This window comes from Hyperoodon ampullatus (assembly GCF_949752795.1).
Source record: "Hyperoodon ampullatus genome assembly, chromosome: 11".
In the NCBI taxonomy this organism is placed as follows: domain Eukaryota; kingdom Metazoa; phylum Chordata; class Mammalia; order Artiodactyla; family Ziphiidae; genus Hyperoodon; species Hyperoodon ampullatus.
In genome coordinates this window covers 60,503,924-60,530,730 of record NC_136924.1, presented here as the reverse complement: position 1 = coordinate 60,530,730, position 26,807 = coordinate 60,503,924, and the positions used below count along the sequence as shown (strand labels likewise).

General features: G+C 47.5%; 1 protein-coding gene across 3 annotated transcripts; it reads left to right on the top strand.

Annotated features, from left to right (window-relative positions):
- Window positions 1–9,618: 9,618 nt before the first annotated feature.
- BAZ2A (bromodomain adjacent to zinc finger domain 2A) lies at window positions 9,619–26,807 on the top strand (the record flags this gene model as incomplete). Of its 3 annotated transcripts, XM_079715066.1 has the most annotated exons (29): window positions 9,619–9,754; window positions 11,345–11,733; window positions 11,824–11,938; window positions 12,810–12,995; window positions 13,494–13,712; window positions 14,167–14,667; window positions 14,796–14,856; window positions 15,905–16,013; window positions 16,183–16,284; window positions 16,454–16,664; window positions 17,947–18,047; window positions 18,323–18,388; window positions 18,570–18,803; window positions 18,941–19,195; window positions 20,442–20,656; window positions 20,946–21,020; window positions 21,217–21,397; window positions 21,502–21,561; window positions 21,759–21,903; window positions 22,426–23,090; window positions 23,250–23,472; window positions 23,591–23,746; window positions 23,860–24,011; window positions 24,199–24,488; window positions 24,581–24,713; window positions 24,828–24,974; window positions 25,382–25,608; window positions 25,721–25,864; window positions 25,952–26,807. In XM_079715066.1, the coding sequence occupies 29 exons, from the start codon at window positions 9,619–9,621 to the stop codon at window positions 26,115–26,117; spliced, it is 5,664 nt and encodes a 1,887-aa protein (XP_079571192.1). In that variant the 3' UTR covers window positions 26,118–26,807. The 3 variants fall into 3 exon arrangements, with proteins under 3 accessions (XP_079571192.1, XP_079571191.1, XP_079571190.1); XM_079715065.1 differs by having other exon boundaries at window positions 11,345–11,938; XM_079715064.1 differs by having other exon boundaries at window positions 11,345–11,938; window positions 14,143–14,667.

Below are 26,807 nucleotides of genomic sequence, written 5' to 3'. Positions count from 1 at the left end.
ACACTCCGTTTATGGGGATTGGGGCGTTTTGGCAACGGTGAGTGGAGGTCAGAGGGGTTTCCAGGGGTCCCGGGGTGTCCGCTCGGAGGGGTGGGGAGGTGGGGTGCACGTTCTCTTGAGCTTGGCGAGCAGGAGAGGGCCTTGCTGGAGTGGAGCTGTGCTTGGCCTGGGGCCCCCGAGTCCCGGGAGAATCCGCCACTCCAGGGATGGGGGTTGATAGGGCCGGTGCTGAGGCGTACGGATTTGAGCCGGCCTTAGGGGCCGGAGAGAAGAATGAAGAGGGAGCCCTTTCCAAGGGGGATCCCTCACTAAGGGGATCCCCGTTTCCGTGGCAGAAAAGATGATCCCGCATCATCCCTTTCTTTCCTGGTGTTCCCAATTTTCAGGGGAAGGCAATGCCAACAGCAGTCATCCTTTGTAGGATTTATTGGAGTGGGAGATTTGCATCCTTCGGGGGGCGATGCTGGGGGATAGCTTCCACCTCCATCTGTACACAAACAGCCCCTCCCCCAAGCCTCCCGCAGGAAGTGGCCGGGAAATGGCAGCTGTGCGTTTGCTGCTGCGTCTCTCGTTGTTTTGAAATGTCCATTTTAATCAGATTTGGTTTCATTTTCTGAGGCCTTCGGGCAAGCTTGGATCCTGCCAACCATGTGGTCTGAGAGTCCTTCGTTCGACTTTTTTTTTTTTTTTTTTTTTGTAAACTTAATTTGTCAACTGGAAGTAGTCACTGCAGTTGACTCCCTGATCCCAATCCCCCCTCCAAAGCATCTCTGTCTCCCTGTCTGGATTTTTTCCCCCTGAGCTAGAGGTCATAGAAAAATCAAACTCACTCATCCACCAGCAGGGCTACACAAGTGATGCAAATTCCCTCGGTGTAGAGAGCTGTCAGGAAGACGGGATCTTTTGTGTCCTGAGAGTGGCTTTTTGGGATCCTGCTTAATATATATTCTTATATACATACGAATATTAAATATATTCTTAAGTATGACAGTTTCTGTATTGCAGAGCACTTGAGTAAGTGAGCGTGTGACGTGATGAAGTTGATTCTGAGAGGTGGAAGAAGAGGGGGGAATGGGGAAGATTAAACTGAGTGGGGTTTGTGGGGGGCGATAGGGACTGATTTTCAGAGTGAGTGTGGTGGGCTTGTTCCTCACTGTTGATTCTAGCCTAAGGATAAGTCCCTGTGGGAAGCCTGTTAGTTGACATAGGGGAGGGTTTACCTTCTGCTCTACCAAGTAATTAGGAGAATTAGTTATCATATGACTTATGCTTCAGTCCATAAAAGACATCTTCTCTCTTATTACCATTCGTGGAGAGGGCTAAGCTTTTCCCTTGTTCTGTGCAAAGTCATGTGTCCAGATTTTCTCTTTTTCCCACCTGATAACTCCAGGAGATTTCTACTATAGCATATAGTGATGACTGTGTGTACTGTGCCCCAGGCACTTGGTTAGACCCTGGGTTTGGTTTGAGGTGAGTTGGCCACAGAATTTTCTGTTTTGAGAGGTGAGATCATTTGGACTACCCTGAAAACTGCTTAAGCCTAACATTTAAATAATCTTTTCAGTATTTTCTACCTGAATTGTCGATTCTTAGATTAAAGGTCCAGGATAGGACCAGATAGACATATATGATTATGTGGCACTGTTAAGATAGCATCATTGCTCCTTTTACTGGGGCTGTTGGGGTTGATAGTCTGGAAACAGTAAAAACGAGTTCAGTGTCACTGTCCTTTTTCTTGCCCTTCTGCTTGACTGATTGGTTCCTTTGAGTTGCTTTCTTGACAGTGATTTTAAGTTCCCCATTCTTCAACCTTTGTTTACCTAGACTGGGGCCTGACAGAATAGTAAATTGATTTTCCCTGGTGGAAGTTAAAAGAATGAAGGAAGGAGAAAGACTACTCTTATTTCTTTGGACTCTTTAAGAGAAATAAAAGTTGATTTTGAGAAAGTAGATAGCTATGGCTTCATTTGATACACGACTGATCAGAAAGCTGAATGAAGTAAACCTTTCATGGCCTTTTTGTAAAGTGGATGCATATTTCTCTCAGAGAAGTGGATTTCTTAATATTGACTTGTTTTTTTTTTTTTTAAGCCTCTCCGTAAAGGTAAAAATTTGAGGTGTAGGGAGAACTATGTGCGCCGACCTCAGAGCCAGTCAGAAATCTAGAACGCCCTGAGAGGCTCATCTTGCAGTCTTGTGGTTCTGGAATCAGGTGTTGCCAAGAGAGAAGCAAAGCTTGTTAGGGTTACTGTGTCTTGCTGATGTTGACCTTTCTTATCACCTCTGAAGAGGTCTGCTATATTCTTTTACTAAAAGAATAAAATACAGTTAAAATAGTGTGGAAGTTAGTCCAATAACCGGTATGATGTTTGACCTTGTGTGAGATGTGTACAGTGAGGCAGTAATGCCAAAGTTTTTATTTCCTAGGACATAGAGTGAAGTATAAAACTCTTGAGGATTTCCTGGGGCAGATAATCTTCCTGATTTGTTTCTTAGGATATGGATGTCCTCATATACCTCATAGCCTAAGATTAATACTTTCTCAGCATTGCTGCACATTGGTCAGAGGGACCATTTTTCACCAACTTTTTGGTCTTCATAATTTTGAGATTTATAAAATTGTGCAAAACAAAAAACCTGTCTTTGAAGAGTTCTGGAGATTGTTCTTGGATTGGGTCACTGGCAGTAGAAGTAGCATTGTGTTATTGTTACGTGGTGTTCTGTCCTTCTCCTAGTTAAAGAGAATAATTAAAGGGGAATTTTACATAATGAAAATATTACCAAACAGTTTAGCAAAGTTTAGTTTCATTAAAAACTAAAGCATGAGGGTTCTTGGGAATTCCCAGGCGGCCCAGTGGTTAGGACTCCACGTTCTCACTGCCAAGGCCCTGGGTTTGATCCCTGGTCAGGGAACTAAAATCCCACAAGCTGCGAGGTGTGGCCAGAAAAAAACAAAAACCGTGAGGGTTCTTAAGAGACAAGTGGTACTGCTACTTTTGGTCTCTTGGGCTTGGGCACTGTATAACCTGCCTTCTCAGCTCAGTTTTTTTTTTAGGTGGGAGGGGGATAGATTTTTAAAGGAAGGGGTGAAGTCATTAACTGTTAGAGCTGAAATTCTGAGAAACAGTCAGAGCTTGAAAGGGAAATAACCTTGTTACAACCTCTGGAGTGTGGTTTTTAGTGTCCTGCAATTTAAAGGCATTTCCAGTCCTCTGACAGTGAAGTGACCAGAGCTGTGGCAGAAAACCTAGCCTAGATTGTTAGTGTATGGTTCCTTTATAAAGTCACCAAGTACTTTAAAACCTGCTATATACCTTGAGTGTTCAGTTAAATCATGCTTCCCTGTTTCCAGGCCTTATTTTCTGCATGAGACATCTGTCTAAAATATGTCAAGGGCTTCCCTGGTGGCGCAGTGGTTGAGAGTCCACCTGCCGATGCAGGGGACATGGGTTCGTGTCCTGGTCCGGGAAGATCCCACATGCCGTAGAGCGGTTGGGCCCGTGAGCCATGGCCGCTGAGCCTGCGCGTCCGGAGCCTGTGCTCCGCAACGGGAGAGGCCACAACAGTGAGAGGCCCGCGCACCGCAAAAAAAAAAATAAATTAAAAAAAAAAAAAAAATTAAAATTAAAATATGTCAAGATTTGGGGCCTTTCTTCCCTCTAGAAATTATCTCTGTGAAGAATGAAGCTGAATTTTTTGGTTCTCTTGAGAATGGTGGGAACAAAAATCACAAACTTTATTGGATGAATAAGTTGGTAGTGACAGAAAAGACAGATTTACTCATTCATTTGCTCAATCTATGAGTTCAACAAGTATTTCCTTTCATTTTTTTAATGTACTTAGCACTAAATTAAGTGCTGGAGATATAATGGTAGAACTTAATTTCTGGTTGATGCTGTAGAACCTACATAGTATAGAAGAAATAAGGACAAAGAACAATCATCTTTGTGTTCTTCTGTGCAGCCTGGACATGGCAGTTGTCTTTGAGTAGCCTCCCTTAGGATAATAACCTTCCTTCTTACATCATCTTCCTTCTGCCTCACTGTCCTGACTAGGAAAAGGGGGTTAAGGAAAGGACATTTTGAGAGAATGAGCCTCAGTCAGTATGGCTGTAGTCTGAGTCTGGGTTCCAAGGGAAGATTGTTACCAGGGCTGTCTGAATGGGCTGTCCTTACTGGGGAAGAAGGCATGTTGATTTTGTGGCTTGGCACTTGGAACTCTTTTGGTGGAGGAAGACAGCTTAGCCAGGAAGGAGTTTTTAGATTTGAAAGTGAAGGCATGCTTGTTTGCAGCATCAGGAATTGGGAGTAGTGAAAACTTTGGGATCTTCCCCAGGGTATGGCGTAGAAATGGGAAATGAGGCAGCTTTTGTGGTAGAGCAGGGTTTTCAACCTTGCTCTTGACTGAGCAAGAACCAAATAATCCTTTGTTGTAGTGGGCTGTCTTGTGTATTACAAGATTAGGAGCATCCCCAGCTTTGATTTCCTAAATGCCAGTAGCATCTACCTTTCTAAATAACTAAATGTCCCCTGGGGGCAGAATCACCCTGGGTGGGAACCACTGTATTAGAGTATGGTGGATGATTCCAGAGATGTGTAGAGTTCAGAAGTATCCTTCATAACATTCACAATTACAAATCTAAAATGTAGTAGTATGATTTATTTACTCTACTGCAAGATTTACATTCACTGTTTAGTAAAGATAGACATTTGAAATCTCTCCCCACCCCACAAAATTAGAAACCTCTCTATTTGTGGAATTTTAGTATTCTATATGGGAAGAATGAACCAAGGAGCTGCAGGGACTGCTCAAGTGTCCAGCTAGATGGTGTTAATGTGTCTTGTCTTTCTGGGGGTAGCCTCAGAGGTCTGAGTGTTAGGGTTGGTCAGGGCACCTGCAACAGTGTTGAAATTTGTAACATTTATTTCAACACTGCATTGTCAGCCCTTTTCTGTCAAAACGATGTCACATGTCCACAGAATAGTAACTCTTCAATAGCAACTGAGAGAAAGAGCAGCCTATTTGGCCATGTGGCAAGAGCTTTACTGCCTCAAACTTAAGGGGCAATGTCCCTTAACTCTTATAAATGAAGCTTAGAGGTCCTTAAGAGATCCATTTACATACTACTGGGACTGGGCTGGGTGCTGGCCTGATTGTACTTCCTGGTCAGGAGAGCTGTCTACTATTCTGGGGGTTGGGCACTGACTGATTTCTCTTTTCATTTGGCCAGAATCCCATTAGTTCAAAGGGAGACACTCTCCTTTGCTTTACTGTTCTTACTAGCTCTAGATGGGAAGACATAATTTACCTTCAGGCTTTATTGTGAAAAGCATCTTGGGTAGGAAGGTTAAAATAAATAACCCTGGTTTTATTGCTGAGAGGAGCTGCCCACATTTTCTTTGCGTTCCTATAATGTGATCCCATATTTAAGTGACATCTGAAATCAAGAGTGTAAGAACTTCCCTAGGCATCCAATGGTTAAGACTCCTTGCTGCCAATGCAGGGGACTTGGGTTCGATCCCTGATCCGGGAACTAAGATTCCACATGCAAAACTTCTCTTGAAATCAAGAGTCTAGTTGCATACAAGGAAGTCTGGCTGGGAGGATCATCCCTGGTTTTGTAGTATCTCCCATGCTAGTAAAAATAGTAATGGTTTTAAATTATATTTTGATCCTTTGGACATGATTATCTTTTTAAAAACTAAAAACAAAAAATAGTTTTTACTCTTTTTTGTCTAATAATAATAGCTAAAATTTATTGAGTGCTTGCTGGGTGACAGATGCTGTGCCAGGTCCTTTATATAGATTTTCTCATTTAATCCTCACAAGCCCTGGGGGTGAGTACTAAAATTTTTACTAATGATGCAGTAGAGGCTCAGCAACATTAAGTAACTTGTTCAGGGTCACACAGCTAGTGGTAGTAGAGCTGGGATTTGCACCTAGAGCTCACTGTTGTTGCACTGATCTCACTGCACAGCACAGAGTATTTTATGGTTCTAGGAATCTTCTTTTTTTTTTTTTTTTTTTTTAATTTTAAATTTATTTATTTATTTTATTTTTGGCTGTGTTGGGTCTTCGTTGCTGCGCGGGCTTTCTCTAGTTGTGGTGAGCGGGGGCTACTCTTCATTGCAGTGCGTGGGCTTCTCACTGCGGTGGCTTCTCTTGTGGAGCACGGGCTCTAGGCATGCAGGCTTCAGTAGTTGTGGCACGTGGGCTTCAGTAGTTGTGGCTCGCGGGCTCTAGAGCACAGGCTCAGTAGTTGTGGTGCACGGGCTTAGTTGCTCCGCGGCATGTGGGATCTTCCCGGTCCAGGGATTGAACTTGTGTCCCCTGCATTCGCAGGCGGATTCTTAACCACTGCGCCACCAGGGAAGTCCCTCTAGGGAGCTTCTAATAAATGAAATGATTGTGGTCCTGATGACCCCTCAGTAGAGGCTCCTGGGGAAACAGACCTCAGGCACTAGATAACTTCCCATTCCTTTTACTTATCTAATTTCTGTAAGCCATCCATTTATGCTTATTAGTATGTAATTTATGAGACAGGAGATGCTATGCTGTCCCAGAGTAGCAGAGATGAGAAGGTCACTAGTTTCCTCATGGATTCAAACAGAAAAAGGAAAAACGAACTGTGGCCTATCATTGAGTGGGAGAATATAGTCCAGCACACAGCAGAGGTGTGGCTGTGCATAAAACTGGGGGAGAGGAGATGTGGGGATCAGATGAGATTGGCTCTCCAGGCGTAGCATTTCTAGACTTGCGAAATGAATCCCTGAATGTCCTCTTTTTTTTTTTTTTTTTGGCGGCATGTAGTTTCCCCACCGGGGATCGAACCTGGGCCCTGGCAGCGAAAGCACCAAGTCCTAACCACTGGCCTGCCAGGGAATTCCCTGTGATGTAAACTTTGTTTTGTTTTGTTTTTTAAAGATTTTTTTTTGATGTGGACCATTTTTAAAGTCTTTATTGAGTTTGTTACAGTACTGCTCCTGTTTTATATTTTGGTTTTTTGGCCAAGAAGCAAGTGGGATCTTAGCTCCCCCAACAGAGATCGAACTCGCACCTCATGCATTGGAAGGTGAGATCTTAACCACTGGACCTCCAGGGAAGTCCTCCCTGTGATGTAAGCTTTGGAAGGAACCTAACCTAGAGTATAGCGAATGAACTTTCCACCTTGGTGTCTTTCATTTTGGAAGGGTCACTAATCTCATGATGCTTATTTTTCAGATCCCTTAGTGCTGAGGATGGTCTTCAACTATAAGGAAATCCTGGGGGCCCCTGAGGTCTTCTGTAGAGACCGAGTTTCTTCATTGATGCATAGCAAGTCTGGGTCTGCTGCTTATTTTAGAGTGAAGATGGGAAATCCTGTATGGGAAATGAGTTTATCCTAAAAACTTTTCCCCCCTTAAATTGACAAAATGCAAATCGCTTTTATTATTTATTTATTTATTTATTTTAATTTATTTACTTTATTTATTTATTTTTGGCTGCGTTGGGTCTTCTTTGCTGCACTCGGGCTTTCTCTTGTGGCGAGCAGGGGCTACCCTTTCTTGCGACACATGTCCTTCTCATTGCAGTGGCTTCTCTTGTGGAGCACGGGCTCTAGCTGCGTGGGCTTCGGTAGCTGTGGCACGCAGGCTCAGTAGTTGTGGTGCACGGGCTTAGTTGCTCCACAGCATGTGGGATCTTCCTGGATCAGGGCTCAAACCCATGTCCCTTACACTGGCAGGCAGATTCTTTAACCACTGGGCCACCAGGGAAGCCCCTGCTTTTATTTTTTAAATTCCAGTTAAAATTGATAAAGGTAGAGACAATTATGGTATTAAGCATGGAAAATCTTTTTTTATTTTTTAATTTTTTATATTTATTTATCTTTGGCTGCGTTGGGTCTTTGTTGCTGCACATGGGCTTTCTGTAGTTGCGAGCGGGGCGGGGGGGTGGTGTACTGTTCGTTGCAGTGCGCGGACTTCTCATTGCGGTGGCTTCTCTTGTTGTGGAGCACGGGCTCTAGAGCGCATGGGCTTAGTTGCTCCGCGGCATGGTGGGATCTTCCCGGACCAGGTATCAAACCTGTGTCCCGTGCACTGGCAGGTGGATTCTTAACCACTGCCACCAGGGAAGTCCCAAGCATGGAAAATCTTATAGGTATCATGCCATATACTGTACAGGGTTTATATTTCATGCTCAGAATTATGTTAGATTCACCTAATGGTGGCTAATTTGCATTATCTAGCATGTTCAAGAATATGATTCTTGCAAACCTTGGGCAGTGGTCTTATGTGTTCTTAACTGATTTATTCATTCTTTTAAAAGCTTTACTTATAGTTTGTTTGTTTTTTAAAGAGGTTATTTAAAACATCACCTAGGTCTGCTTATTATCTCATCTTGGGAGCTTGATAAAGAAATCTTAATACCTGAACTCTTCTGTCCTTTACTCTTCTGTGGTAACCAAAGGAGTTGCTTTTTCTGTATCAAGACAGATCATGTCTCTCACATAACAAATTAGTGTGCTCTAGTACATCATAAGTATCTGATTGATGTATCAGACTTTGCCAGTAATTCTAGCTTCTGCTTTCTGTCTTCTTCCTTCTTCTCTTTGCTCTATCGAAGGTAAATTGATTCTCATCATCATTCCTAGTAGTATATCACCTCATCATATTCAGGAGAGGGTAAAGAGCTTTTTGACCATACTACTCCCCAATGAGCCACTGCACTTTACAACTTTAAGTACCTAGCTATTCTCTCAGTGACCATTTACATTTAAGCCACAAAACCAAAACATGGGGAAGTAATCACAGTAGACATAACAGAGTACTGTTCCTTGGGACACTCTCTTATTGAATCAGTTTTCCAGCTCTGACACTTTTGTGAGCTATGTTCTTAGAGAGCATGGTATTTCCCATGAAAAAGGAGTAGACGTGTTACTGGATGATTTGACTTTTGCTATTATGGTCACCTTTCCTGAAATGTATTCTTTTCAAATTCCTTTACTCAGTTAACTATACTATCTTCTCCAGATGTCTAGGGCTATGGATAGGATAACGTGGTAATTTGCTTAACTCAACTATAATAATAAAACAGTATATGTATTAAACATGCTTTTTCTGCCAACAGGTCCATGCTTTTCTGCCAAAAAGATGGCTTTGAGAACCTTCTGTATACCCTGAGAGTGGGACTCTGGCCTTACCTTGGTGGGGCGGCGGGGGGCGGGTGGGAAGGATGGAGAATGTTAAATGTTGCAGTTGAGGGCTAATATCTAACATAGAGGGGTAACCTGGGCTGGGAGTTAAGAGGGTGGGGCTTATACAGGGGCTTATACAGACTCCTCTAGGTGTGTATCTTGGTTTTCTTCCTAACTCTTTTTATCTCTACAATTCTGACTTTTTAAAACACTGTTTCTATAAGGTCATTGCCCAGGTTAGGAGTATATTTCCACTTCCTCTTCTCTTCTCTCCTTCCCCACTCCCCCAACAACTCCCCTCCCTCCCAATCCAGTACCTGGGTAGGAGAAGGGTAAGTAAAGTAGAGGGAGGGGAGGGGGCATTCCCTCTAGAAGATTCCAGGTGACATAACCTTGTTTAACCGCCTGTATTTTTTTTCCCCTCTCTCTCCCCTCCTACAGAAATGGAGGCAAACGACCATTTTAACTTTACTGGCCTTCCCCCTGCACCTGCTGCCTCAGGACTGAAACCCTCTCCCTCCTCAGGGGAGGGGCTCTACACTAACGGGTCTCCCATGAACTTCCCCCAGCAAGGGAAAAGTGAGTGTGAGGGCCACATGGCCTGGGAGGGAGTGGGCATCGCTCCTTTAGAGCAGGTTGATGGGATAAGGTTTGGCTCTGGACTAGCTACTTCACAACAGCTCTCTTTTATGCCAGGTGGGAAGGGAAGAAGTGAATCCTCAGAACTCCAGCTGCTGGAGAGAAGTCAAACTTCTAAGAACAAGTTCTAGGGGTTTATGGAAACAACACTTTTCATTTTAAGGCTGGAAGGGATTAGAAAAACATACTGGCCTTTTCATCTTAGCTTGCTCTTCTGTCAGCCCTGTTCCCTGGCTGCTGCTTCTGATAACCAGGTTGGACCCATGAGAAAGAGATAAAGGGCCAGCCCTCTGAGAAGCTGTTTTTAGAGGCTGGAGTAGCCCTCCCTTAGGACTGGGGGTGGAGGAGTTGGGTGAAGGTTGGGATGTGTTTGCCTTTTAGTTTGTGCAGCAGAGAAGAGAGCAGATGCTTGAAGTGCTTGTGCCACCTCCTGTCCTTGTGGATAGAAGATAGGGACAGGGAGAGTTTTAATTCTTACCTAGTTCCCCAGAGAGAAACATCTATAATTCCAGACGGAAGTGTTGCTGCCAGGATCAGGGCTTTTTCTGGATTTGGCTTATCAGTTGCTCTGTACCATGGCCCTGCCAAGTACCTCTCTAATCTTGCCTTGGTTTCAGGTACTTTATGCTTGGAAGCAGAGTGAGGCACCAATGTTTGCCTCCTTCCTTTTGTAGCAGAAAAATACTGCCACAGGCTTATACTTAACCACCACTCCCTCCTGTCTTTCACAAGGGGGTTGCAGATAGATAGAAACTCCCTTATTTCGCTGGAGGACTGCTCCCCACCACGTCCCCTGAAGCTTCCTTAGTATTTTGGTTCCTTTTATTTGATTGCTCTCCAATCCAGAGGCTGCCATTGGTGTTGAGAACTGAAGTCTGCATACTGCTCATGCAGAGTCTCCCCCACCCCCGTCCCCGCCCCCGGCGTATTCCCCTCCAGTGCCTATGGGGAGGGGCCAAGCCCAGCCTTCCGAGCTGGGATCTTTCTGCTGTGGTGACTGCAAATTCTATTCTTAGCCCAGCACAAAGTGCTGGATCTGCATGTGCCAGTGAGGTGGAGGCTGTCCCTTCTGGTGCCACTGTGGGGCAAACAGGCACTGGGGAAGGCGGCGGGGGGTGGGGGGGCAGAGAGTTCAGTCATGCCACTCCAAGGGAAGAATTCCTCCAGGGAATGAGGGTGGGGAAGAATGCAAGTCACTGTAGGGCGTCTGCGAACAGTTTCATTAAAAAAAAAATTTTGAAAAGCCCTGAGCATCAAGAGCAGCCAGCTCTCTGCTGGTTGCTCTTGTGGTAGGCTGGGAGAGTTCCCCAGCCCCCTACTCAGCAGCCTCAGCAGCAATTGCTAAGCTTCCACCCAGGAGCATCTGGGTTTGGTGTTCCCTGGAGACCAAAAAACTATAAATACAGTAGAGGGGGAATCCCCCACCCCTTCACCTTCCCTTTTTCTAGTCAGTGCTGTTCCTTTAGTAGAATTTATAGTGTTGCTTGCATACATAGCTGTAACTGACCCTTTTCCCTCCTTCTCTGCCAGGTTTGAATGGGGATGTGAATGTTAATGGCTTATCTACTGTATCTCACACTACTACTTCAGGGATTTTGAACTCTGCTCCCCACTCCTCCAGCACCTCACACCTCCATCACCCCAACGTGGCCTATGACTGTCTCTGGAACTACTCACAGTACCCACCTGCCAATCCTGGCAGCAACCTCAAGGACCCACCCCTTCTCTCCCAGTTCTCGGGGGGACAATACCCGCTCAACGGCATCCTTGGGGGCAGCCGGCAACCTTCATCCCCAAGTCACAACACTAACCTTCGGGCTGGGAGCCAAGAGTTCTGGGCCAACGGTACCCAGAGTCCCATGGGGCTTAACTTCGATTCACAGGAACTATATGATTCCTTTCCTGACCAGAATTTTGAGGTGATGCCCAATGGACCCCCTAGTTTTTTCACCTCCCCACAGACTTCTCCTATGTTGGGATCCAGCATCCAGACCTTTGCACCCTCCCAGGAGGTAGGCAGTGGTATCCATCCTGATGAGGCAGCAGAAAAGGAGCTGACTTCAGTTGTGGCGGAGAACGGCACTGGCTTGGTAGGCAGCCTGGAGCTGGAAGAGGAGCAGCCAGGTATAACTGTGGGTCTGTGAGCTGGGTTGGGAGAGGGAAAATGGGGCTCTGGGGGGCGCAGTGGCTTTTTGAGGTGAGGAAAACTTGTCTTTCCAGCTCTCTGCAGTGGAGGCTGATTTGCATGTTGGTGATTAGCAGAGCCAAGTGGCTGGTGTTTTTGTGGCAGCAGCACCAGCTCGAGAGTGGGAGTGCAAATTATTTCAAGCTCATGCAGAGCTGCTGGCCTGGAGAGGGCAGGTGGGCGAGCCCGAAACAGCCCCAACAGACACCCTGCATCAAGAAAGCCTTCTTCTAAGTTATAGGAAGGGGTTGGGGCATCAGCAGGAGGCAAAGAGGCCAATTTGATTTGACTATGGCAGGGCCAGACTGGCTGCTAAAGTGGGCTGAGCCCTAAGTAGTGATTGGCACGTGCAGGAGGGAAGGAACAGGCAGAGCACACCATTGCTTGTCTACTCACAGTTTCCTTTCTTTTTTGTTGTTGTTAGCATAGGTACATGTGCAGTCCCTCTCATCTTTCCCTCAGAATAGATAATGCTTAGCTTGCTATTGATTCCAAATATAAGGGTGACCGCCCTGTAAAATCACAGGATGTTTTCTCTGTTTAACTGGATGGGGGAAACAGCTGAGAACATGATGGGGTTCTTGTCTCAGACCCCACTCTTCTTTCCCCTCTTTACCTGCTGCAGGATCTTCCTCGCACATCTTTGCATACTCAAAAGTTCTCGGTATGATCGGTACCCAACATAGAACTGGGACCCATAAATGTTGAAAGAATGAACATCCATCCCTCTAGCAAAGATTGCCACTAATAGCTAACTGAACCCGTTGACGGCACTGATTTTGACTTTTGCCCTCTCCTGGGATTTCCTAGAACTAAAGATGTGTGGTTACAACGGCTCTGTCCCTTCTGTGGAATCATTACACCAAGAGGTCTCAGTCTTGGTCCCTGATCCCACAGTGAGCTGCTTAGATGATCCTTCACATCTTCCTGATCAACTGGAAGACACTCCAATCCTCAGTGAAGTCTCTCTGGAGCCCTTCAACACTTTGGCACCGGGTAGGCTTGGAGATTGGCTCCCTTCAACATATCCATGCAGAGGGTAGCCAGCTTATACCACCTGGAAGAGTTAGTAAGCCAGGGAAAGTATTTGGGAATCTGGGGCACTGGGGTCTCTAGATGATCCTGTGCAGACCACAGTTTCATGCCACAGGCCTGACTGGGCCAACTGCACTCTGAGCTGAATTGGTTCATTTCCCAGGTTCTCTCCCAGTGTTCCTTTTGGCCAAGAGCCTTGGATAGGGACTTATTACCACACAGATGGGCTATTTGGGTTCTCACTAACTTGCCATTGAACAATTACCTTTTACCCCACTGAAATATAAGAAAGGCCTATTTTATGGTAGATGCTAGAATTTTGTGTTGATCTGTGGGTAGAAACCATTGCCTTGCCTTTCCCTAATATTAGAAGGAAGCTTCACACCATAGGAACTAAAACTGGATATATTCAGACTAGTATTTCTTAACTCTTGCTTTCTGATTTTTCCACCCCTGAAGAGCCAGTGACTGGAGGACTCTATGGTATAGATGACACGGAGCTGATGGGTGCAGAGGACAAGCTGCCTCTTGAGGACAGCCCTGTGATCTCTGCCCTCGATTGTCCTTCCCTCAATAATGCCACTGCCTTCAGTCTCCTGGCAGATGACAGTCAAACGTCAGCCTCTATCTTTGCCAGCCCCACCTCTCCACCTGTCCTTGGGGAGTCTGTTCTGCAAGGTAAGTGAGGAGAGCTAGGACAGAGAAAGTCCTTGACCTGGGCAAAGGTGAGAGAACAGGCCTTAGGGGTGGGAAATCTGTGAGAGCACCTTCCTGGGAGCTGAAGAGGCCATGGAACAGTGTATGGTGGGACTTCAAAAGGCACTCTGACTTCTGCCCTGTGCCCAAAAGAACTTGTGGGGTGAGACTTGGAGTTTGCAGGGAACAGGAGGCCAGAGGCCTTTACTGGCTCCAGGTGAAAGGTATTTCTTCACACAGTGACAGCAGCAGCAGTTTTGCCCTTTAACCTTCATGAATGGTAGGGGAAGAGAGCCGGAGGCTATTTCTCTTTTTCCAACACTAGGGGAAAGCCCTTGAAGTAACCTTGTTTAGCTTCGTCTAGGTTTGTCTGAGTAGATTCTCTTGTTTTATATGATCATTCTTCCTTTAGCCATCCTGTCCCTTTGGATTCTAGATACTAGCTTTGACCTGAATAATGGCAGTGATGCAGAACAGGAAGAGATGGAGACTCAGGCTTCAGACTTCCCACCATCTCTGACCCAGCCAGCCCCTGACCAGTCATCCACTCTTCAGCTCCGTACAGCAGCCTCGCCAGCGGTCTCACCAACAGCCTCGCCAGCAGTCTCCCTGGCGGTTTCTCCAGCAGCCTCCCCAGAAATCTCTCCAGAAGTCTCTCCAACAGCCTCCCCAGAAATTTCCCCAGCCATCTCCCCGGCAGCCTTCCCAACAGTCTCTCCAACTTCCTCAGCAGCCCTCCCACCCGTCTCCTCAGAAGTCTCCTTGACGGCCTCCCCAGTGGCCTCCCCAATGACCTCCCCAAAAGCCTCCCCCGTACCTTCCCCAGCAGCTGTCTTCCCAGCAGCCTCCCCAGCAGATAAGAATGTCAGCAGCTTCCTTGAGACAACTGCTGACCTGGAAGAGATCACTGGAGAAGGAGTCACTCCCTCTGGTAGTGGTGAGTGTCTAGATTCTGGTTCCAGGAAAAGTTTCTGTCTCGTGGCATTTAGCCCTTCCTCACTGGCCTGTCATCTCAGTATTTTGCTTGAACTCTTAACTTGGGTATCCCCTATCTTCCTCCCCAAGGTGATGTCCTGAGGAGACGTATTGCTACCCCAGAAGAAGTCCGTCTTCCCCTCCAACATGGGTAAATGCTTTAGTTTGCTACATGCATCGACCTTTGACACATTTAATGAATGACTCTAGGAAAAAGGGAAGGGAGCTCCTCTCATCTGAGATGGGGAGGAATGGGCTAGACAAGAATGGGTTAAAGGATAGTTACCTGCAGTGATAATGTTTCTGGGCATGAGATTCCTAGGCTTCCTTTCTTCCCCTCGCACGGTCTTCCTCCCCTCACCCATTCTTTCCTCATTTTGTGACCACTCAGTTTTTTCCTCAAGGGGCTACTGCTGTTATCTTTTCCAAATTCAGCTGGTGGGTCTAGGGTTCAGATGTCCAAATGAGTTACCTTGTCCTATATGCTTAAAGAAGGAATAGCAGTGAATGGGGAGTGGCTTAGTCCCCATGAATTGGTTTTTTTGTTTTTTTTTAATGCACTTTAAGGGCAGGAACAGTATGAGACCAGAATGAACAAGCCAGCACACCAAGGGCTTTATAGGAATAACTGCCTTCCTGATCTTCCCCACCTCCGCCCCTGTAGGCTACTTGTGATCACCAAGTCTGAGTTCTGCTTTAAGTTTTGAAAGATAAGGCTTAGTCTTAGAATAATCTGTTGCTCAGAACACAGAGTTCCTTACTAAACCCTGGCCTCTACGGAGTCATTTCATGGAGTCAGCAGTGAGTTTACTCTTCTGCTTGCCTCCCCACCCTCTGTCTCTTCTGCCTTTATTCTCTTAGGTCTTTCATCCTCTTTAGTGGAAACCCAGTAATTTGCCCTGAATGGCATTAGGGAGGGGGTTTCTGGCTGCTCATCTCACTGACTTTGTGAAGGGAGGGGTGGAGGTCTTTCTGGGCTTGTGCAGTTTGGTGTGTTGCTTTCCTCTGTGGTGCTGAGGGGCTTGTGGCCCAGGCCTGCCTTCTGGCCAAGCTTGTATCTCAGGAACCTCTGCATCTACATGCAGTTCTAGTGAGACAGGTGTGGGGCGGGCCATCTGCTCACTGGGCTTGGCTTCTGGGTGGCTTGAGAGTGGGTAGGGGTGTGACCTGGCGGCAGGGCCCGTGTGCTTCTCTGGCAGGTGGCGGAGAGAGGTGCGCATCAAGAAGGGCAGCCACCGATGGCAGGGGGAGACCTGGTATTATGGCCCCTGTGGGAAGAGGATGAAACAGTTCCCGGAAGTGATCAAGGTAATGTAGCTTTTGTGGACTTTTTTAGGAGAGCACAGACTCCTTTTTTGGGCCCAGTGGCAACAGGCTGGCGTTGTCTGCTCTGGGGCTTGTTCTGCTTGTGCTATTGCTGGCCAAAGGTGTGGTAGGGCTGTAACTTCACTGATGCCACTCTACCTCCTCCTCACAGTACCTGAGCCGCAATGTGGTACACAACGTCCGCCGTGAGCACTTCAGCTTCAGTCCCCGTATGCCTGTTGGTGATTTCTTTGAAGAGAGAGACACACCAGAGGTGCACACCCAAGGGTTAAATATGCTTTTGTGTCTGAGAAAGGGTTGATGGACAAGCTGCAGCTTCCTCTCATGGGGTTTGGAGATTCTTGGGCATTGAATGGTTCAGAGGGCCTGGTGGCTTGCACAGACTCCCTCCCATTATAACAGAGTCTTCCTTATTACCTCAGGGCTTGCAGTGGGTACAGCTCTCAGCAGAGGAGATCCCATCCAGGATTCAGGCAATTACTGGGAAACGGGGCCGACCTCGAAACAATGAGAAGGCCAAGACCAAGGACGTCCCCAAGGTGAAACGGGGCCGAGGTCGGCCACCCAAGGTCAAAATCACTGAGCTGTTGAATAAGACAGACAACCGCCTCCTAAAGAAACTGGAGGCCCAAGGTACGACTGGGGATTCTGCTCACTCTCTGAGGTATCTGAAATGTTGATGAATTGCTAATGCCTGGGTTTCCCAGGAGTGTGACTGACATCTGGAAGAAATGAATCTGAATCACCTTCCCCTCTCTGGAAAGCAGCATCAGGGTCCCAGCACTTTGGTGGTACTTCTTTTACAACCAGCTTCTCTCCTGAGTTACTTTCTTACTAGCGGAGCCTGAGCGGTTCCCAAAAATAGTTATGAGAGGAGAGGGCTTTCATGTCCTTTCTTTCCATCTTTCAGCTTCTTAACTTATCTTACTGGTTTCGGCTGTCTTGTACATATACTCTTACCTTACTCATTGCCACCATCATGGAGGTTCAGAATTCACATCTGAATCCAAAAGATAATTGGCACTGTTTTAGTGGGATGGACAGATTGGAAATGTCTAATTTTTCAGTAAATATTGCACTTGCCCTGATACAGTATAAATTTGAAAAAATTTGGAGTCATCGGTCTCCTATTCAGAGTTCCAGCTCTGCCAGATTCTGACTGTATGACCTGGAGCAAGTCACTTATATTTTAATAAAAGCCTATAGTGGTTCATCTGCAGGTAATACCTGTCTAACTTAGAGGGTTGCTGTACAGATGTGGTGGTACTGTTTCTATGCCAGAATAGGATAGGTACTGTCATATCAAAAACACCAATTCTGAAACACTATTGTTTGCAGAATCACACTTCAATATTGTCTTCCAAAAAGGAAGAAATTCAGACCTTTTAGTAGAGCAAGACATAGGAGCTGAGCATACGCAATAGCTATGTCAATTTGATATGATTCTGCTAAAGTGTCTATTATCTGGGCCCTTTCTTTCTGGCACATTCTTGCTTAATTGGTGCTTCCCACTCAAGACCACCTGCTTTCCCTGGCAGTTTTTCTGTTTCCTTTCTTTGTTCTAAAATCAATCTGTCAGATAGCCTGGGGGAGAGACAGGCTATAAGGCTACTTTGCTGTTTTGGCCTCTAGGACCCCTTCTAAAGCAGTCTAGTGTTCCAGGGGCTGGTGCTTCTGGGCAGGAGATACCATTTGAGTTCTTTGTGCTACCTCTATAGCAGGTGCCTCTCCTACATTTTTTCTCCAACATTTTATGTATACTTAAAACAAAAAACAAAAACAAAAAAACCCCACAAACTTTTGGATTCTTCAGGGAGCTGCTCCGGAGGCCAGCTTTGTGACAGGCATGTGCTGCCCTGGATGCTGGAGATTGGCCTGCCTGCCTCACTCTTCATTTTTCTTTCTGCCCTCACAGAAACACTGAATGAGGAAGATAAAGCAAAGATGAGTAAAATCAGGAAGAAGATGAAGCAGAAGGTACAACGGGGAGAGTGTCAGACTACTAACCAAGGGCAGGTGAGGGACATCAGAGAGATTACACAGTAGGTTAACTTTTCCTACAGCTGCTCTGTCTTCTCTTCCTTCTCCCACGTCTGCCACTCGCCATTTAGAGAATTGGGCTTATTCAGGAATAATGTGAGCATCTCCAGGGTGAGAGAATTGATCCATTGCCAACTTTTCATCCCATGTCTCACCTCTCCTCCCCAGTACCCTTGTCTGTTTTTGAATGCTAGTCAAAGCAGTGATGCCTTCAGAGTTTGAGGAGAAATGACTTCCCTTATGGTTTACAGGCCAAGAGCAAGAGGAAACAAGAGACCAAGAGCTTAAAGCAGAAGGAGGCCAAGAAGAAATCGAAGGTAGGTGCATGTACCCACAAGCATAACTTTGAAATCACCAAACTGATTTTGCAAGACGTGTGAGTTGGTCTCATTTTATAATCATGTTTCTGGGTGTAAGGTGGGGAGGACGGGGACCTGGAAAGGGTGGTGACTTGAATCTTTATGGCACTCTTGATTCCTCTCTCCCTTGGGTGGCTAGGCTGAGAAGGAGAAAGTAAAAACAAAGCAGGAAAAACTGAAGGAAAAAGTCAAGAGGGAGAAGAAGGAGAAGGTAAAAATGAAGGAAAAGGAGGAGGTGGCCAAAGCCAAGCCAGCCTGTAAAGCAGATAAAGCGCTGGCCACACAGAGGCGCTTGGAGGAGCGGCAGAGGCAGCAGATGATCTTGGAGGAGATGAAGAAGCCCACAGAGGACATGTGTCTGACTGACCACCAGGTAGTGAGGGGAGAGTAACAGGTCCTGGAGGGGCCATCCGTGAAGACACTTCTGTGAAAGGAAGAGCCTCCTAGATATCCAGACTGTTGCCTTCCCATATGTTTGACAGAACACCCTACCTCTTTTTATCTCTACAGCCCCTGCCTGACTTCTCACGCATCCCTGGTCTGATCCTGCCTAGTGGGGCCTTCTCAGACTGCTTGACCATTGTGGAGTTCCTGCACAGCTTCGGCAAGGTGCTGGGCTTTGACCCTGCCAAAGATGTACCTAGCCTGGGGGTCCTGCAGGAGGGACTCCTGTGTCAAGGCGACAGCTTGGGCGAGGTGCAAGATCTGCTGGTGCGGCTCCTGAAAGCTGCGCTCTATGATCCTGGCTTGCCTTCCTACTGTCAGGTGAGGTTCTTTCCTGGGCGGGTTCAGAGGGCCTGGAATCCGTGCTTTTCTCGGTTTTGCTTTCTCTTTAAGTTAAACACATGAAAGCCCCTTCCCAAAATGATCAGGACAAGTGAAGGGAAGGGAGATATACAAATGGTCTCCAATTTACAGTGGTTTGACTTATGATTTTTCGACTTTACAGTGGTTCAAAAGTGATACTCATTCAGTGGAAACTGTACTTCACATTTTGATTTTGATCTTTTCCTGGGCTAGAGAAACACAGTACGATACTCTCTCATGATGCTGGGCAGCAGCAGCAAGGCACACCTCCCAGTCAGCCATGTGTTCACTGATACACTTACAACCATTTTGTACCCATGCAGCCATTCTGTTTCTCACTTTCAGTACAGTATTCAGTAGATTACATGAGATAGTCGACATTTTATTATAAAATGGCTTTGCATTAGATGATTTTGCCCAACTCTAGGCTAATTTAAATGTTCTGAGCGTGTTTAAGGTAGGGTTGGCTAAGCTGTCATGTTCTGTAGATTAGGTGTATTAAATGCATTTTCTTTTTTTTTTTTTAAATTTTTTTATTTGCGGTACGCGGGCCTCTCACTGCTGTGGCCTCTCCCGTTGCGGAGCACAGGCTCCGGACGCGCAGGCCCAGCAGCCATGGCTCACGGGCCCAGCCGTTCCGTGGGATCTTCCCGGACCAGGGCACGAACCCGTGTCCCCTGCATCAGCAGGCGGACTCTCAACCACTGCGCCACCAGGGAAGCCCTAAATGCATTTTCAACTTACAACATTTTCAATTTATGATAGATTTATTGGGACATGACCTCATCATAAGTTGAGGAAGATCTGTATACTACATGCTAGCCCTTCTGGTAATTTATTGCATCTTCTCCTGGGTTACTTCTACTCACTGCTTTAAGGTTTTAGGTCCTGACTCGTCATTCTCTCCAGGGACAAGTGGAGGAAGATCTGTAGTTTCTTCCTGTTTCTGTTTTCCATATATTTTTTCTCTTCTATTTCTTTTTCTTTCTGACCTCCCTCTGCTTACTTTGTTCATTTTCCTTTAATTTACTCCTTTTCTTTTACACCTGTCCTTTTCCTTCTCTCATCTGTCCTATCAACTTTCATTCTTTTCTTCTTTTCCTATCTTAACCCCGTAGTTCTATTGTATTTTCCTGCTCCAGATTCACCAACTTGAGTTGTTCCTCTTTCTCTCTTAACTCCTATCATGCTCTCCTCCAAACAGTCCTTAAAGATCTTGGGGGAGAAGGTGTCCGAGATCCCACTAACAAGAGACAATGTGTCTGAGATCCTGCGCTGCTTCCTCATGGCGTATGGAGTGGAGCCAGCCCTCTGCGACAGCCTGCGCACCCAGCCTTTTCAAGCCCAGCCGCCCCAGCAGAAGGCTGCTGTCCTGGCCTTCCTTGTGCATGAGCTCAATGGCTCCACCCTCATCATCAAGTGAGGGGCAGGGGTGGGGATGGTTATTGTGTGCCTTGGTCAGAATGGGATGGGGGAGGGGGTTAGCCATTTAGAAATCCTCGGCGATGTGTGTCCACTGCCGTGCTCTGGACATGCTGGTGTGACTTACGACTGAATCTAATTTTCTTCCCTGGGAGAATCCAAGCCTTCCTCTGCCGTTCATCCAATCTAGGCTCTAGGATGAAACTCCCTTTACCCTTGAGCCTCCCTTCTTTTGTGTATGTGCTGCCACTTCTCCCTCAAAATCCCATTCCCTGTTCCCCTGCAGTGAGATTGACAAGACTCTGGAGAGTATGTCCAGCTACAGGAAAAACAAGTGGATTGTTGAAGGCCGGCTCCGGAGGTAGGGACAGGACAGAGGAGAGAAGGGGGAAAGAGTGAAGCATAGCCAGGACTTTTGGTTGGAACTCAGTGTCCTTAGCCCCTCCCCTGGGGTTGGGACCTTACCCCAGGGCCTGGGATTGCTTAGATTCACGGTGTTTCTTTTGTGGTGGCATCATGTTCCTCACCACGGTTTCCCTTAATCTGTCTACATCAAGATTGAAAACTGCTTTGGCCAAGCGAACTGGGCGACCTGAGGTAGAGCTGCAGGGGCCGGAGGAAGGCCTGGGGCGGAGGCGCAGTTCTCGGATCATGGAGGAGACCAGTGGCATGGAAGAGGAGGAAGAGGAGGAGACTACAGCTGCTGTCCATGGCCGTAGGGGTCGAAGAGATGGAGAGGTACTAGCCCAGACCAAGGAAAGTGGGAGTTGGAAAACAGATTATTTCTTTTTCTTGAATCTGATGATTCCCTTTCTCTTGGTGTCCACTTGTTTCTTCTCCAGGTTGATGTCATAGCATCTAGCATCCCAGAGCTAGAGCGCCAGATAGAAAAACTCAGCAAGGTATTGTGCTTCTAACCTCCCAGGAGCTGGAGATAGGGGCTGGGTGAGGATTGATTCCTTATGAGTTAGGCCCAGATGGTATCAATTTTATAGGGAAGCTGAGAGCCATTACCCTTCTCCCATATACTGGATGAAGTCACCACTGTCACCCTGGAAGTGTGTTTTTCATTCATCTTCCTTTTCCACTGCCTACACAGCGTCAGCTCTTCTTTCGCAAAAAGCTGCTTCACTCATCCCAGATGCTTCGGGCAGTCTCCTTGGGTCAGGACCGCTACAGACGCAACTACTGGGTGTTGCCCTATTTGACTGGTATCTTTGTGGAAGGAACAGAGGGGAGCTTAGGTAGGTGTGTCGTAGGACCCTGAATTGAGTCCTAACCAAAGTTAAACGATTCCTTTTCCTCTACCTAGTTGTCTTGGGCTTCTTTCATTGTATGAGAATCAGTATAGCACAGTGTGGTTAAGAGCACAGGCTCTGGAGTAGGACTGCCTACCTACCTGCTCTGCCATTTACCAGCTGTATGCTTCAGTTTTTTCATTTGTAAAATGGAGTTAATAATAGAATGTATACGTCATAGGGCTATTGAGAGGATTAAAATGAGTTAATGCTCTTAGAATAATGCTTAACTTATAGCTGGTTCTCAATAAATGTTAGCTTATGATTATGCTGATGATGATTACTTGGGAGCATAGTGTTTCTTTTCCAGATACTGTGCTCATTGGCATATAAGCTTTTCCCAGTGCAGTCTCCAAAAGGGGGGTATGAAGTCCAAGAGAAAAAGAAAGTATATGTCCTGTGTTTGTACACCCTCTTTCTTTCCCCTTATATCTGTGTATGTGTTATGCTCTTCACTTTTCTTTACAGTTCCTGAGGATGTGATAAAGCAGGAAACTGACTCCTTAAAAGTAGCAACCCATTCAACACCCAGCCCAGCCTCCTTCTCTCTGAAGAGGGAGTTAGCTGGCTCCAGCACCTCTGCCAGTTCTCCTGCCCGGGCCCGAGGCCGACCTCGGAAAACTAAGCCTGGGTCTGTGCAACCTAGGCACTTGAAATCTCCTGTCAAGAGTCAAGGTTCAGAACAGCTGCAGGTCCAGCTTCAGCCCGAGACTCAGCCCCATCCTCAGCTTCAGGCTCATGCCCAGCCCCAGCCCCAGCCCCAGCTTCAGTCCCATCCTCACTCCCATAATGGGTTCCTAGAGCCAGAGGGCTCCCCTTTGTCTCTGGGTCAGAGCCAGCACGACCTCAGCCAGTCAGCCTTCCTGTCTTGGCTGAGCCAGACTCAGAGCCATGGCTCTCTGCTCAGTAGCTCAGTCCTCACACCCGATAGCAGCCCCGGAAAACTGGACCCGATGCCATCACGGCCCCTGGAGGAGCCAGAACCTGACGAGACAGAAGCCAGCCCCGATTCTCAAGCTCCCTGGTTTAACTTCTCAGCCCAGATGCCCTGCAGTGCCGCCCCTACACCACCCCCTGCAGTTTCTGAGGACCAGCCCACTCCTTCCCCTCAGCTACCTGCCTCCTCCAAGCCAGTAAGTAGCCAGAATTAGTGGTATGCACTTATCTTCATCTTGCTACAGGCTCTGTTGCCTGGCTGTGGGCTGTTGCTGAAGTTGGGGGGAAGGGATGGGGCCACTGGGGTCCTGTCAACATGAAAACACCCTCATCACGTTATGTTTCATCATTCACAGGTGAATAGACCCAGTGCTGCCAACCCCTATTCTCCAGTGCAGCTCTCTTCCACCCCCTTGCTGGGCGTGGCTCCTAAAAGGCGAGCAGGAGACCCTAGAGAAACATCACAGAGCCCCACAGGGATGGGACAGCCAAAACGGAGAGGGAGACCTCCCAGTAAGTTCTTCAAACAGATGGAGCAGCGTTACCTAACCCAGCTGACAGCCCAGCCCGTCCCCCCTGGTGAGTGACTTTGGGGTGGAATGGGGTGAGATATAGGTAGGAGTGGCATCAGATGTGGACCATGTGATTCATAGCTGGTTCCCACTCCCCACCCCACACACATAAACCGTCTTCACAGAGATGCGCTCGGGCTGGTGGTGGATCCGAGATCCTGAGACATTGGATGCCATGCTCAAGGCCCTGCACCCCCGAGGCATCCGAGAGAAGGCACTTCACAAACACCTAAACAAGCACAGGGACTTCTTACAGGAAGTCTGCCTACGGCCCTCAACTGGTAAGGTAGATGCGTAACCAGCCTGAGCTGCAGAGCCCAGGTAAACGTTGAGCTGCTGCTGTGGACAACGAAATAGCCTGATGGGCTTTCCCCTCTGCCTTCTGTCTTCTCAGACCCTATCTTTGAGCCTAGTCAGCTACTTGCCTTTCAAGAAGGGATCATGAGCTGGTCCCCCAAAGAGAAGACATATGAGACAGACTTGGCTGTGCTTCAGTGGGTAGAGGAGCTGGAACAGCGGGTTATCCTGTCTGATCTGCAGATTCGGGTACACTTGGGCTGGCACTGGGTCGGGGGTTGTTGACGAGATGGTGTTAATCTCCTGTACCCTGTTAGGGAAAACGTGGGGTTCCCACTTCACAAGTGACCTCCCATGACCCTAAACGGGTCACATCATTTTCTATGCTTAATGTTCTTTCTTTATAATGAGTTTTATTCCTCTCTCCCACCTGCAGGGCTGGACACGTCCCAGCCCAGACTCCACCCGTGAAGACTTGGCCTACTGTGAGCATCTACCTGACTCCCAGGAGGATATCACCTGGCGGGGTCGAGGCAAGGAAGGACTGGCACCCCAGCGTAAAACTACCAACCCCCTGGACCTGGCAGTGATGCGACTCGCTGCCCTGGAGCAGAATGTGGAGCGGCGGTACCTGCGGGAGCCCCTGTGGCCCGCTCATGAGGTTGTGCTGGAGAAGGCCCTGCTCAGCACGCCCAGTAGTGCCCCACAGTGCACCACTACAGAGATGTGAGTGGCTCCCCACTTCTTGGTCTTGCGGAGGAGGAATAAATTTAATGGATCCTGCTCCTCATCCCCAAATCACCACTTTCTCCCACCAGATCATATGAGATCACCCCTCGCATTCGAGCCTGGCGCCAAACGCTAGAGCGGTGCTGGAGCGCGGCCCAGGTCTGCTTGTGCCTGGGCCAGCTGGAGAGGTCCATTGCCTGGGAGAAGTCTGTCAACAAAGTGGTAAGAGGCCTGGAGAGCCTGGGGGAGCTGACAAGATGGCCAGCTGGCGTGGGTGGGGTCAGTGGCAGGCAGAGGCTTGAGGGCTCACCCTGCCTCCTCAAAACCTTGGTCCAGACCTGTCTAGTCTGCCGGAAGGGTGACAACGATGAGTTTCTTCTACTTTGTGATGGGTGTGACCGTGGCTGCCATATTTACTGCCTTCGGCCCAAGATGGAGGCTGTCCCAGAAGGAGACTGGTTCTGTGCTGTCTGTTTGGCCCAGGTAAGTCTTCTGCTCTCTCTCACTCCACTCCCAAGCAAAAGTCAGAGATTTTCTTTCTCATCCCATTTACCACCAGTCCTACAAATATCATTCTTACCATGCCTCAGTCTCTCCTGGGAAAGGGCTCCAGACTAAGTGCTAGGAGACCTGAGTTCTGATCCTTCTTTGGACAAGTCACTTAAATTCTATAACCTTACTTGCTTTTACTTTCCTTATAAAATGGGAATGATTATACTTTCCCTTTCACCTACCTTATTGGGTTATGTGAGTAAATTCACATGCTGGCTTATGCATGAAAGTTTTTTGAAGCCTCAGTCACACTTAGACAAGTCGGGATTGTAATAAAGTGAAGGGCAAGCAGAGTACGTCTCCAGCTGTTGCTGATCTCACCTTTTTCTTATCTTCAGCAGGTAGAGGGAGAATTGACTCAGAGGCCAGGTTTCCCAAAACGAGGCCAGAAGCGGAAAAGTAGTTATGTGCTGAACTTCCCAGAGGGTGACAGCTGCCGGCGCCGGCTGCTGTCGAGGGGCCGAGAAAGCCCGGCAGTGCCTCGGTGCTCAGAAGGAGGACAGTCCCCCTCCAAGCGGCGGCGGCTCTCCATGCGGAACCACCACAGTGATCTCACATTTTGCGAGTGAGTTGAGTGAATTCTGGGGACAACTGGCTCTACCTTTGCCGGAGTAAAGGGCTGGGAGGGGTCAGTGTGTTTGCTTCCTGAGAGTGCAGTCATCACTCTTTTGTAATAGGATTATCTTGATGGAGATGGAGTCCCATGATGCAGCCTGGCCTTTCCTGGAGCCTGTGAACCCACGATTGGTGAGTGGGTACCGGCGCATCATCAAAAACCCTATGGATTTTTCCACCATGCGGGAGCGGCTGCTTCGGGGAGGGTAAGTAGACATCAGTAACTGTCCTGGCTCTTCCGTTACTGCCGTAACTTGCACCCAGCTCACAGGTCTGTCTCCACCCCTGCCCAGGTACACCAGCTCAGAGGAGTTTGCGGCTGATGCACTTCTGGTCTTTGACAACTGCCAGACATTCAATGAGGATGACTCTGAAGTGGGCAAGGCTGGGCACATCATGCGTCGCTTCTTCGAGAGCCGCTGGGAGGAGTTTTATCAGGGAAAACAGGCCAATCTGTGAGGCAAGGGAGGTGGGGAGTCACCTTGTGGCATTGCTCCCTGCCCTCCAAACAAACAGACCCTGCCATTCTCACCTGCTGATGCTGCCCTGGGTCCAGACTCGAGTCAGAGGTAGAACCCTGATTTTTGACCCTACCTTTGGCAGCGCCCTACATCTTCTTATCCCTACACCCCTTTCTTCCTTTCCTCCTCTTGTTCCTCACATAAGAGGGGCAGAGATGAGGTCCTTCTGGACTGAAAGCCAAAAAAAAAAAAAAGAAAAAATAATTTTTCCTTTCTGTTTTATTTCCTAATTAAAAAAGAGGAGGAGGATGAAAGAAGCCCCTACCTTCCTCCTCCCAGCTTTCTCACCTTCCCTGTTCGTGCCCCAGCATTCTGGGGCTATTTAACAATAGCAATAGTTCTAGTGAATGTGTGAAACCAAGAAACACTCTGTACTGTGTGTGGACCCGCAGTGACGGCCAGTAAAGTGGACTTAACTCCCAAGTGTGTCGAGCCGGACACCGGGCCCTGAACATGCTGCTTCCATGTTCAGTCCCTCCCCCGCTTTTCACTTTCTCTCTCTCAATCCCTCCCCCCGCCCCCTTTTCAGATTTTCTCTCATCCAATAATGTAAAACTGTTGTGTACGGGTTCCTCCATCCTTTTCCTCCAAATCTTTTTTCCCTTCAAAGGAAAAAGAAGTTCAGAGG